The sequence below is a fragment of the Poecilia latipinna genome, unplaced genomic scaffold (assembly GCF_001443285.1).
Source record: "Poecilia latipinna isolate Pla-1442-1.1 unplaced genomic scaffold, P_latipinna-1.0 Scaffold724, whole genome shotgun sequence".
Lineage (NCBI taxonomy): Eukaryota > Metazoa > Chordata > Actinopteri > Cyprinodontiformes > Poeciliidae > Poecilia > Poecilia latipinna.
In genome coordinates this window covers 111,109-124,557 of record NW_015113340.1, presented here as the reverse complement: position 1 = coordinate 124,557, position 13,449 = coordinate 111,109, and the positions used below count along the sequence as shown (strand labels likewise).

At 39.0% G+C, this 13,449-nt stretch overlaps 1 protein-coding gene across 1 annotated transcript in view; it reads left to right on the top strand.

The window, feature by feature from the left end:
• Nucleotides 1-13,010, top strand: part of dachb (dachshund b) — a 100,629-nt gene extending 87,619 nt beyond the window's left edge. Inside the window, exons 7-12 of the mRNA XM_015045395.1 lie at nucleotides 892-966; nucleotides 3,714-3,814; nucleotides 4,409-4,556; nucleotides 4,628-4,798; nucleotides 5,508-5,573; nucleotides 12,265-13,010. Of these exons, the coding sequence (XP_014900881.1) occupies nucleotides 892-966; nucleotides 3,714-3,814; nucleotides 4,409-4,556; nucleotides 4,628-4,798; nucleotides 5,508-5,573; nucleotides 12,265-12,302 (599 nt within the window). The 3' untranslated portion in view covers nucleotides 12,303-13,010. The remainder of the gene's footprint in view (nucleotides 1-891; nucleotides 967-3,713; nucleotides 3,815-4,408; nucleotides 4,557-4,627; nucleotides 4,799-5,507; nucleotides 5,574-12,264) is intronic.
• Nucleotides 13,011-13,449: the final 439 nt, after the last annotated feature.

Here is a 13,449-nt window from a genome sequence, read left to right as displayed (position 1 = left end):
AAAAAAAAAACCCCCCATTTTATGTTTTAAAGGTTTTATTTTAACCCCCTTTTATTTTCTGAAATTTGTAAAAAAAAAAAAAAAAAAAAGTCTGAAAACTTCCTAATTATGACAAGGTTACTGAGATGGACACCTTTGATGAAAAATCAAAATTCTTTATCACGATAAATATGACCCCTTCGCTCCAGAATTGGCTGATTTGTCTTTCAGCTTCACAAAGTGCGTTTTCTTGTGAATATTTTAGAAGATCTCATTATTAGGAGTCACGTTCCACAAAAAAATCTGAACATGAATCGCAAATATGCAGGTATCCACTTTTCTTTTCCAGTAGCCATTGTACAGCAGTAAATCTTTAGTAAGTAATATTCAATTAAATTTAGTTGCACCACTTTACAATAAGGTGGCTATTAAAAAGTTCATAGCTAAATTAATTAATCTCTGAACACTTCATAAATCAGTAATAACAGTTTATTATGCATTACTTAAGAGTGAGAAGGAGACAAAATATACTAGTTTCTTGCCAAACAGTGAGCCAGGTCTGTTCACCTATATTTTATTAAAAGTGGTTATGCAAACATTTCAGATTTCCCTGTAAGTATAATAAGCATTTGTAAACATAATTTTAACATATATTCTCCTTTTCAACCAGTTATTAATGATTTATGGAGTTCATAGTTGAGCGGATAACATATTTATAAATTATTTATTATCTGTCTATAAGCGAAGCCTTATTGTAAAGAAGTTTTATTACAGTTCAGCTCCTTATTTTATAAAAATACTGAAGAACGTTGTTACGAATTTCATGTAGGGGATAGATGTAAGAACTTACATACTGCACATGTTTACACACACACACCTAGATAATGACTGTGTGTGTCTTTTCTCAAACAGGATTGGTGTCGGGTGATGCTGATGTTGCACTGACCAACTCTGCTGCACCCATCAAGAAAATAACAAAGGACAAAGGTTGGACCACACACACACACACACACACACACACACACACACACACACACACACACACACACACACACACTTACTTACACCAGTGAGGATATTCCATTATCCACACTAATCTAAACCATCAACCATTTTCTTTGGACATCTGACAAATTGTTCTCACTTAGGAGGCCTTTTCTCATCCACTGTATCCCTACAAACACTCAGATCAACACAAACAGAGAAACAGAAGCATCAGCCATTGATCAGCTGTCTCTAAACCATCAATCACAGGAAAGATGGATAGATAGGAGGGGAAAAAGGTGGGAGATGGAGTGAAGAAGGCATGGCTAAAAGGGGTCAGCGGGTCATGCACTAAAAGCATGCTGCCCCCTCCCCTTTAAGCCCCTCTGAGTTTTCCATTCTTCTAACGTGGTCCGTTCATCTAATTTTTCACTCTCACTCCACTTTTTATCATTCATGCTCCTGATGTGTCTCTGCAGGCATCAGCAGAGGGAATTAAGATCAATAAGGGCAAAATAAAACGTAAAAGCATCCACCCGTGATTTCTTTGTTTTTGATTTTTTTATGTGGGATTGGAGTTATAAATACACTAAACATGTTCATTATACTTTTAGGGCCTCTTGTCACTTTAAAAAACAGATGTGCAATTATACAACCGAACATCTTTGAAAAGCAGAAGTGGAGCCTCCAGCACAACCAACAAGCAAGTGTTCTCTGGATGGTTAAGTCAACAATAAAACACTTGTGTTTTCCAGCAGCTAAATCATGCTGGCCAAATGTGCTGGAACTCAACTTGTGTTGCTAGGTAACGGCCTGGGGTTGCTAGGTAACAGGGCAGTGCCATAACATTCTGGAGGTTCATTTTTTTTTCCAAACATTAAAGGACATTAACTTACCCCCCCCCCCCCAAACAAAATAAAAAATAAACATTTTTTTGATTTTGTTTTATGCTTGAGCTGTTTTTAGAATCAGTAGAAACCCAAATAAAACAACAAAAATTTGCAAAATGTGAGATTTTGCATAATAGGTCTGCTTTAAAATGCAAGTAAAGATTTTTATGAGCCAATCTTGATCGATTGCATTGTGACTGCAGACTGGAACTGCTGAAAACTGCAACGTCCGCTTTAAGACAAGATCATTTCGTTACATCCAGCTAAAGTGTTCAGCATTTCCAACTTTCTTAAAAGTGAAAGTAAGTTTTTAACAAGACAGATATTTGTTAAAACGACTAGAGTATTTACTTACTCTAACTTACAGCAAAGTTACATTTTAAGCAGAAATAAAGAGAGAAATGCTAGAAATGTTGCAAAAGAATAAATGTAACAATAATTACTGATTTTAAACATAATATTTAAAGTATATTAAGTGTTCTTTAAAATATGTTATTTGAAAATGGCATCAAAACAAATATCATTTATCGCAATCATTTCTAGCAAGCAAAATTTGTATTGTTACAAGCCGAGTTAGTGACCCTTCAAAATAAAAGGTGGGAGACAAACAGGAAGACATTATTTGGTCTTTTAGATGCCAAAATAAATTCTTAATACAAGAAAAAAAGTGGACAAAATTAAACTATTGATGACAACGAAGGAATTTTGGGGCAAAATATGTGAAAGTTAAATTAGCAGAAAACAATAAAGCTGACATAATTTAGCTGAAGGTGAAAGAATGAAAACAAGAAAATTAGGCAAAAAAGTAAAGAAAGTCGAGGATGCAGAGGAGGAAAAAGTGCTGGAGAAAATGAGTGAGTGTGTAATGGTGGAGTCGAGGGATGTATGGATGAAGTGGCAGATAGGGAGTGTGTGTTAGAGTGCATCTTAATCAGCGTTAATTTCACAGCAGAGTTAACCCAGTTGTCGGAGTGTTGGGCATTAAGGGCTGAGCAGACACTGTGACGCACTCGCAATGAACACACACACACAAATCAAGGATGTCTTTAATCCCTGCCAATTAGTACCCCACATGATTGTCTGAATACTAACAACCTCTGAGTGTGTGTGTGTGTGTGTGTGTGTGTGTGTGTGTAATTGATTTCCACGTTGTCGCTTCGCTGTCTTGTAACGTTAGTAAACTCAAACATTTCATAAAGTTTACTGATGACAGCTACACTTCATGAAAATCATCCAGTTTCTAAAAGTGGAGACGCTCCTCCGCCTGTAGCAAACCTCCATCAGGGTTTCATCACAAATACAGTCGATTCTCCTAAAACAAGAAAATGTCCTTAAGAAAATGTATAAACCCTCTTTAAATTGTTTGCAACAATCATAATTATGGTAACTTGCAGGCATTATTCCTATCTAAACCAGAGCTGTAGGTGAAATATTAATGAAACCGTAAATATTTAATGCTCTCCAGGCTTTGTGCTTAACAGAAATCGGTCCGTAGACATTTGATTCTGCCTGCGCTTCAAAACGTCACTAGAAAGTCTCAAAACATACTTAAAGTACAGAGTTAGAGCTGCTTGTAGCAACAGCAGAGATGACATCAACGTTGATTCGATCTGGATTAGGAAAACATTGTGTTCAGATTTACAGAGCCTATAAACATTCACTCCTGTTTGCTTTGCCTTCAGAAATCAGGCATGATCAACAAAATTTGACTTTTTTACAAAGAGACATTACAAAACAACATTTAATGTCAGTGAACACTGATTTTTGACTAAATATCCACCCCCTTCTACAGTATTTTTCATATTTGCTTTATTTGAAACTTAGGAATTGGGTTGACGTTTGTTTTGTTTGACCCTCCAGAAGAGTCTCCGTTGGGTCAGACCCTGCCGCCTGGATTTCCTGCTCCGTTTCTGTTTGCCGAAGGTCTGTCGTCGGTGGAGACTCTGCTCACCAACATACAGGTATGATGGTTTCAATCAATCAAATTTATATGTATAGCACATAGAAGCTGAATGCTGCTTCTCCATGTTTAGTTCTGGTTCTGAGAATGCAGAGCAGAACCAGCAGACCTGAGCGGTCTGGAAGGTTGCTATGACGACAGCAGATATTTAATGTATTGTGGTGCTAAGCCGTTCAGTGTTTTGTAAGCTAACAGTATTCTGAAGTCTATTCTCTGAGCTACAGGGAGCCAGAACCAGGGCGATGTGCTCCAACTTCCTGGTTTTAGTCAGCGTTCTGAACCCGATTGATTTTTTTCAGGCAGACCTGTAAAGATAAATCAGTGCGACTAAAGATAAACGCACGGATTAGTTTCTCTAGATCTCACTTAATCCTGGAGATGTTCTTCAGGTGATAGAAGGCTGACTTTGTAAACATCTTTATGTGGCTCTGAAAGTTCAGGTCAGAGTTCATCACTACTTCTTTCTTTCTTTCAAACCCTGTTCTTTAACTATCAGGTCTGTGACATCTTCTGGGTAAGGGATTAGTTTTTTAAGTATTATTTTCCAACCGCAATGTGACCCGTATTGCTCGTCATTTCCTGTCCAACCATTCAGGGCCTGCTGAAGGTGGCCGTGGAGAACGCCCGAGCGCAGGACAAACAGATCCAGGCCGAGAAGAGGGAGCTGAAAATGGAGCTCTACAGAGAACGAGAGATGCGCGAGAGTCTGGAGCGACAGCTCAACTCCGAGCTACAGAGCAGAGGTTGGAAACAAAACTCAGCTTCTCAAATCTGATTCAAAGAGACGCTACATGACAGACATGCCTTTGTCCAGCTTCCATCCAGAAACGACTGAAGAAGGAGAAGAAGGCGAAGAGAAAGCTACAGGAGGCGCTGGAGTTCGAGTCCAAGAGGAGGGAGAGAGTTGAGGACGCGCTCAAACACTCGTCCTCTTCCTCCCCGTCTCCTGAGCCGCTGCACGCCGCCAACAACAACTCCAAGAACGGTACGGCGCCAGCCTCTTCTTCTTCTGCCATTCTTTACCAGTGTTTCTCCGTCTCTTCTTCAGACCCTGTAGGTTCAGCATTTGTTCACTTCAAATAACTTTTCAAATAACAGAGATGTGTATTTTAAAAAAAATAGATTTAGATAAAATCTGATTTTAGGAATGAAATTAACAAAAAAGTTGAATCATCTGTTAAGACAACTTTATGTCCTAAAATCAACACCTACATTTTCCAGGAAACTGAAAGCACTTCCTGTTTGATTCATTCAGAGACTGACAATAAAACATGTAATTTCTATTAGGCTCAATATTATAGATTATCCATTTTTAACAGCCATCACCATCTACAGTAACTCTTTGGAGAATCTGAACTAATATGAATTACAAACTTTGAAATTGAATAATTTCAAACAGCTTCAGATTTCAGGGTCGCTCCATGAACCAAAAGTGTGAAAACAACAGTTGGTATTTTTACCTTTAACACATTCCTCACTGCTTTTCAGCAACTAACGATTTCTGATAAAACCTCAAGGAAGATCATGTTTGCTGCTAATATTCGGGTTGATCTGGGTGTGAAACCATGTAGATATCCAAACACAAACGTCCTTTGTGTCTCAGTTTTCTGTGTGGAACCGGTAACAAGGAGCTGTTGGGTTTTTTTATGGGCCGACCCACTGAGACTCTGTCTTGTCTCTGTGTTTCATGCCAGACGCTGCTGTAGCCGAGGACAAACCTGAACTTAATGGAAACCAGCAAGACAACGGCGCTGTACAAGGTACAAACAACACACACACACACACACACACACACACACACGCGCGCGCGTCACATATTAAGAGATACCATACTGTACACAAGTATGTTCAAAGGCTGAGCTTTACACACACATGGTGGGCACATGTGTGTGTGGGGGCCCCATTTAGGTTAGTGGAGACATTGGACAGACGTTGTGGCCTCCCTTTGAAGTGTACCTTAGGAAACACACACGTCTTAACGTATTTTATTTAGCCTATGAGTGTTTTTTAAAGCAGTTATTATGCAGTTTTTGAACCAGGGCCAGACGTCAATCTGTCCAATGGTTGAGAACAGTTTACCACAGTAACGTTCAGATGGTGAAGATGTGGAAAAAGGTTTAAAATAAGGTAGTTTTCTGTTGCATTGTCTCACACTTGTGTTTTCATTGAGGTTTTTCATGCGATTTTTTTTAAGTATTGGTTGAAGGAAATGGCAAAATTTGAAATAAGTTTCTCAATTTCTTAAAAAAAAAAAAGTGAGATGGTTTTTGGATTTTCCAAAAGAAAAACAAAAAAAAAAAACGTGTCCACCGTGTTTTGTGTTACTGAAAATTATAAAAATTCAGAGATTCTCGGCTTCATAATTTGGAAATCATAGCTTGTGAGGCTAACAGTTCAGTGCGTCAACTATGAACGTAGCGTAATCTGTCTTTTCTGTTACTGGGGTATAAAAAACCCTGTTTAAACTAAATGAGCAACCCTTAGCCTGGCAGGGGGCAAGTAAAGCCTGGTGGCCCGCCAGGCTTATAGTACACTGGGGGAAACCCTGGAGTTCCTAGAAACTTTGAATAAATAATAAAATATCACTTTATTTAGAGGCTTCTTATACAGTCTTCAGGGGTGGCATTGATTTTGTTTCTGAGTGTTGAGAGACGGGCAGAAATGTTCCAGCTTAGCTTAAACTACAGGGTTCTAAAGCCCGTTAAGCCGAGCAGGGCCCTCACAGGTACAGTAGCGATGCGTGTGTGTTAGTATGCATGCGTCGTCGTCTTTCCTCCAGCTGTGCTCAGTCCTGCCTGACATTGAAAACCTTCACCTGAAACTCTGCGAGCGTATAACATCTCTACACGCACTCACACTCCGTAGGTGTGTGTTTGATCCACATACTTGTGAGACAGGGAGCTCTAATTAGCTCTCACTCCTCTTTAGACCCCTTTTAGATCCCCCTCTCTTCTGCAAGCCAAGCACTCCGACACACACACACACACCTGATTTCATTAATGTTGATTGGCCCAGTAGGACCCCTTTGCTGCCTTGCTCTCTCTCTCACACACACACACATACACACATCCCTCCTGCCATAAAAGCATTTTACACCTATGGTGTTTTAGCTTCACACACTCACACGCGCGCGCGCATGCACACCTCCCCTGCCTCTCACCTTCTACACTCTTAATTAACGAGTGAGGAGAAAACTGCTGAATACAAAGAAAGACATCGCATTACAATCAAAAAGAGAAGAGGAGAAAGAAGGGAGTGAAAAAGACGAGAAACATGGGAGAGAGTACGGAAAAAATGGACGAGGAATCCTGGGCGTGTTGGAGAAGAAAGAGGAAGACACCAAGTAGGGGAAAGGGGAAAAATGGGAGGAAGAAGTAAATTAGGCTTCTTTAGAGAACAGAGAAATGTAAAAAAGGACCTGAAGAATAATGGAAATAAAAATGAAAAAGTTTAGTGAAGAAGAGGAGAAATAAAATGGAAGCTGCAGCTGCAGGAGAAATGAGGATTTCCTGGGACAGCGCTGAAAAATGCGACCTTGTTCTGAGACCTGGTGACATTTTCTCCACCCTGCTGATAGACTCCTAACGAGGCAGGTCAGCGTCATTTTTAACCAGGACACACACACACACACACACACACACACACACACCAGGAAGGAGGTGAATGTAATTTTGGTGACAGATGTGAGGAGAAGAAAACCCTTATAATAGTAACACCGTAAAAAAGAGGAAGAAATAAACAGGAAGTTGCTTTACATCTTCATCCGACGTTTGATTACATATTAATACCAACGTGGTGGGAAAATATAAGAATATAACATTTACAAATGTTTTGAGTTTTCAGAGGGTAGCAACATTGGGATACTATAGAAATGCCCAAAACACTGCAAAAACACAAAATCTTACCAAGTAGTTCTAGTCTATTCACTAGTACAAATATCTTAGTAAATTTTCAACAAGAAATATGAGCTTGTTTTAAAGTTAATAATTCCTTAATATTGATGAAAATGTTCTATTTCCATTGGCAGATTATTCCACTTATAAAAAGCTGTTTTCACCATGTTTTTACTTTTTGTTTTTTTTTACATTTTTATCAATATTAAGGAATTATTTATCTTCTTAATGAGAAGTTTGTCTTAATCAAGTGTATGAAGATGTTTGCAGTAGAAACTGGACCTCAAACACTTGTTAAGGTTTCGTGTTTTTGCAGTGTAATCACTCAGAAATCAGCCGGTAACTGAGTTTCAGGTTCACTGGTCAGTCAGAAATGCAGCCAGTGAACACACCACATGTTGGCACTATCGGGTCATGCCGAGAACACTTCAGTGCAGTAGTTGTTACTGAAGGATGAGGAATCTAAGCTGACCATTCCTGTCTTTTTCTTTTTTTTTTAAGATTTTGATTAGTGGCCTTTATTTGATAGTTAATTGACAGGAAAGTGGGTAATGAGAGAAAGGGGAAGACATGCAGCAAAGGTCGCCAAGGCTGGGAATCAAACCTGCGACAGCTGTATCAAGGACTAAGGCCTCCATATGTGGGTTGTGCTTAACCCCTGCGCCACCACAGCACAACCCGACCATTTGCTGTCTTACAGGAGTTTCAAATGAAGGGTAGAAGTCATAAGAAGCTATTTCAGACGCCATGTTGCCTCCCTCAACATGGCGTCTGGTACATCAGGGAGCTGAACTTCAGTCGGTGATGATCGATTCACTCTTTTTCTATAGACTCCTACCTATTTATGGTTCAGTATTCATAGATTTTTTTCTAAAATAAGAAAGTGCAGCTTGGGAAGCTAAAAATAACCTGCTGCAAAGCTAAAATCATGGATGTTAGCTTTTTTTGGTAGTGCTAAGACTATTTCTTTTGAGTATTAGTGCATAAAAATGTACACTTGGTGTTTGAACTGCTAAAATAGATGGTTACAAATGTTTTTAGAAAAGAGTTTTGAGTATTTGTGGGAAGTGGTGGTGATGGGGCGAACCCTCATGACTGTAGCTTAGCTACAGCGGATGCTCTAGTTCAGGGTTCACAAACTTTTCAGGGTCTTGACCTTTTGAAAAAAGACGACCTATAATTTTGATGAACTTCTACTGCAGGATGCGTGTTTTTCTTACACAGCCACTACTTTATTTACATTTTTGGGGTTGTAAAATAAAGAAAAGCACAAAACATGAATAGATTTTCTTGTTGACTTTTATGGAAAACGATAAACTTTTTAACCGAATGACAAGAAAAGTAGATTTAAAAACATGTTGCTGGCACTTTTAGTGATTTTCTGCAACTATTCCATGAAAATAAAACCTGTATTTATTTTTATGTTAGCTGGTTTATTATTTTTACCCATGTTTTTATTAAAAGTTATTGTGAAAAATCTAAAGGCCTGCAGACCTCTGCTCCATTTTAAAATGTCAAAGCAAGAACAAAAACATTGTTGAGATATTTAGTGATGCTAGTTCCCATTAAAGTGTTTCCCTGCTTCAACACACCTGATTCTGATTACTGCTGTTCAGTAAAAGTCTGTTAATCAGCCAACTGGAAGAAAAAAAAGGATTTAAAACTTGTTTGAACAAACTTTATGGCCCCAATTTAGCTTCGTAAACATTGGTTTCACTCAGAAAAACAAACTGATAAAGTCTCAGAATGAGAAGTTGTAACGAGCGCCGCTCCTTCGCTGCTTCCTGTCTCCACCGTGTGACATTATTCAGCTCAAACTGTACAGGGTTCAGTAATTCACAGCCAAAGAATCGTCTTCCCCCGATTTGAGCGGATCTTTGAAGTGAATGGATCTTGAACATTCGGTTCTCTGAAGAACTGCAGATATCGCTAATTTCAACATTTTGGCCATTCTTAAAGGGAAATTCAGTGTTTTTGTGACTCATGTTATTCAAGTGTCTTTAATGAAGGTCAAAATATTTCATGAGAAGAATTTTGATTTATTATTGTCTCAATTTTGATTAATGACATTACTGGAAATCTATTTTTTTTATCACAAAATCATCAATAAGAAGATGCAATAAATAGGTTTTATCATCGTTTTTAACCTTATCGCAACACTTCCACAAATGTTTGTGTCGATATTATCTGATGTTGAAAAAACTGATTTTCTGCAGCATTGGCATTAAATACGAAACGCAATTAAAATCACACGTGAATAAGTTTAATGTGATAATTTAAAAACATGCAACGGTGTCATGCATTTACCACTTCCTGTCGTCTTCGTTGCCGTTTCCGCCAGTAGTAACATCCATGTTTCTATTGGAGTTTTGTAAAATATACTAATTTTAAAATAGCAGAAAAATCCTCAGAGCGTTAAAACTGATCAAAAAGGTGTTTTTTTTTCTTTAAGTTGCCGTGTTTCCATTAAACAACTTTATTTCCGTTATTCCTTTTTACATGATCAACGGAAACACAGCTACCGTTGTTGTCAACGTCCAAGTTCAAAAGTCACTGAAATAATTTCCTACTTTAGTTTTGAGCTGCTGTTGACTTTGATCTTTGTCACTTTGGTGTTTGGTTTTTTTTAAGCGCCCAGTTTTTTGCTGTTTTCCAAAAATAAAAGCGTCATTAGCCGAAACCCTGACTGTCCTGCAGTAAAAGTCGTGATGAAGTTGGTATTTTTAACCAGAGTAAAGTTTCAGATTACAGTTTTAAGGTCACCACTGAGGGGATCGTCACGGCAACTCTTTAAGTTTCAGAGCATTTTTTTTTTAACCTGCAGCCTGAAGGGGAAGAAAACGTAAAAGAGGGCAGGAGAGGACAGAGAGAAGAATGGGGAGGGATAAAAATAAGAGGTAGAGGACAGGAGGGAGCAAGAGGATGGGATGCATGTAGAAGAGAGGGATGAAAGAGGAGGAGAGGAGGGGGTTTGAGTGGATTGTGAAGTGATAAAAATAGGGAAGGGCAGGAGATGAGAGGGATGAAAAGGAGGGAAGGCTGGGAATATGAAGGAGGAAGTGAGCGCAAGATGAAAGAGAAAATTTAAGAAAGTTTTATATTCCAACGCGGAAAGTCTTACTCAAATCTTTAAGGAGTGAAGAGGTAAAAAGACGAGTATGGAAGCAGCAGAGGGCAGGGGAAAAAAGACGGAGAGAGGAGGGAGGGCAGGTTTATGGTTGCTGTTATGCAGAAATGTAAACAGTTTGCAACGTTCGCAGAAAACAATGACACCGCGGGGAGAGGAAGGTGTGCGAGCGTCTCTGTTGTATGTACGAGTGTGTTTAATGTGTGGGTGGGTGCAGCAACAGCACCGCAGGGAGCGGAAGGAGGTGAAATGAGAAAGAAAGAAGGGAGAGAGGAGGGGGTCCACCCTGGCAAAACTGGGGATATGAGATTTCTATCATAAACGGATACTGCATAAAGGAGAACAAGAAGGAAACGACTTCCTCTTTAAATAATCATGATCCCAGATGGAAACTCGTTGGATTTACTTCATTTAGGACTGAAGCTGAAGCTCCGGGAGCGTCTGACAGCAAAATAATGACGTTTAAATCACGTGTGTCAAACCCAGGGCCCGGGGGCCAAATCTGGCCCACCATAGCTCTTATGGGGCCCCTCTGGACTCCAGAGGGATGAATAAAACCTTTAAGGTCACAGTTGTGTGCTCAGGTGTTGTTTTATCAAATCAAAGCAGTTTTGTATCTGCATGCTGCCAAAGTACATCAATCAGAAATTCACTCAAAATCAACAGATTCTCACATTTTCTTGTGAGTTTATTGCAACATTCCTGCTAAAATGGTCAGAAACATTTTTGTCTAAGTAATACTGACGCCCACCTGCAGGTGGCGGTATGTCTTACTTCTGCTGCCTCAGCCTGACTTGATGCCAAGTTACCGTCCGACATCGATGTGGCGAGTAACAAAAAGTCACGTTTACAGAAATAAGCACACTTTTTACTTGAGTAATTGTATCTCTACTCTTACCTGAGTAACATTTCTGGATTTTCTACCCACTGGATGAAGAACAAACATGTTTTAACCAAAGATCCACAAGACAGACACACACCTGCAGTTTTTGTTAAAGTTTCATAAGATTTTTACTGAAAGAAACTAATTGGGAAAAATGTTCTTGTTATTTTTTCTTACTTTTATGAATTATTATCATTTTCAAAATACCAAAATTTCCCCTTAGCTTGACATTTTGGTCCGTCTGATGATGTAATTTTTTTAACTATTAAATGACTGATAATTTGATCAGTTACTCAGTATTGAGTAGATTTTTTTTATACCAAATACTAATTTCTTGGACAGATGCTTTTTACTTTAGTGAGTTAGTGAGTAAAAATATGTTGAAGTAGTTCTACTCTTTCTTGAGTAAATGAATAAACAGAAACCGCTTTTTAACCGTCCGTTGAGTTGAAAGTTTCTGAAGTGTTTGTTAAAATTTGACAGATAAAACTGAAATACAATAAAAGATAATAAACCTCTGAAATCGGGTTGTTTGTGTTTTCCTCCAGAGTCCCGGGCGTTCCTGAAGACCCCCATGATGTTCTAGACCGAACAACAATCCTTCCTCCTCTTCCTGTACAAACTCCACCAGCCCGTTTCCACGACAACCACGACATCCACTGGATTACATCACGGCGAACGCAAACCCCAGACGTTTTGTTTCCTTTCCCACACGGATACAAAACAATGAGACTACTAAGAGACACACTGGACTTGTTTTGGGGTTCTCTTTGCTTCCTCTTTTTAGACGAACCTTCCTGCGCTCATTCCCGTTCTTATGAATTCATTCCAGAACTTTTTTCCTCCCAGAACCTGACGGACGCGTCGTCGCTCCTGAGAAAACAGAACAGGGCCGAACACAACTCACGTTTGGAAAAGAATAAGAGACTCATCTGTGATTGGACAGACTGACGGAAAACGGTCCAATCGTGCGACTCAATCTGCAGGAGACTCTTCCTGATTGGTCCTGACTTACGGTTTTATGGGGTAAAAAAATATATATAAAGACTCAACCTCATTGGCTGATTGCTGGATCGGCCAATCAGAGGAGCGGAATGAAAAGGATTTAAGTATAAAACGTTACGAGACAAAAACACTGAAGAAGAACTGGAGGAAAACTAAAAGAGCGCATGGGAAAACTTCTGACGGCTAATTTTACACGTTGAACTCTTCATCCTCTAATTAAACCATTTCTGCCCCTTTTTCTTTTCTCTTCACATTAAACTACAGTACTGCTTCTCTGCATGACTCCTCACTTGTTTTCTCCTCCTCTCTCTGTTTTTTATCCCGTCGTTTTCTCGGTAAAGGAGGCGATGCTCTGAAAATGCCGGGCGCAGCTTTTCGATGTGTAAACTATTTTCTATTCCCCTTAAAAATGTGGAATCGGTTTCTGACATGATGCAAAACTTTAGAAAATCATTTTTACTACAATGGAGTGATTTTTAAAACATGGTACAGTAAAATCTGCTCCTAGATGTTTTTCACATTTTATTCTAGAAAGCAGAAAAATACACAGTTTCTGGTGGTTAAAACAGAACGCTTAAGCTGCCCTGATGCAAACTTCTTTTCGATGATTTTGGATTAGAAAACAAACAAACCTGCATTTTCTGCAGGTGTTGAAATCAAGCGCTCCTCATCTAATACCAGAAACCTTTTTATTTCCTAGATTTTCAGACCTACTCCGAGTGCAGACT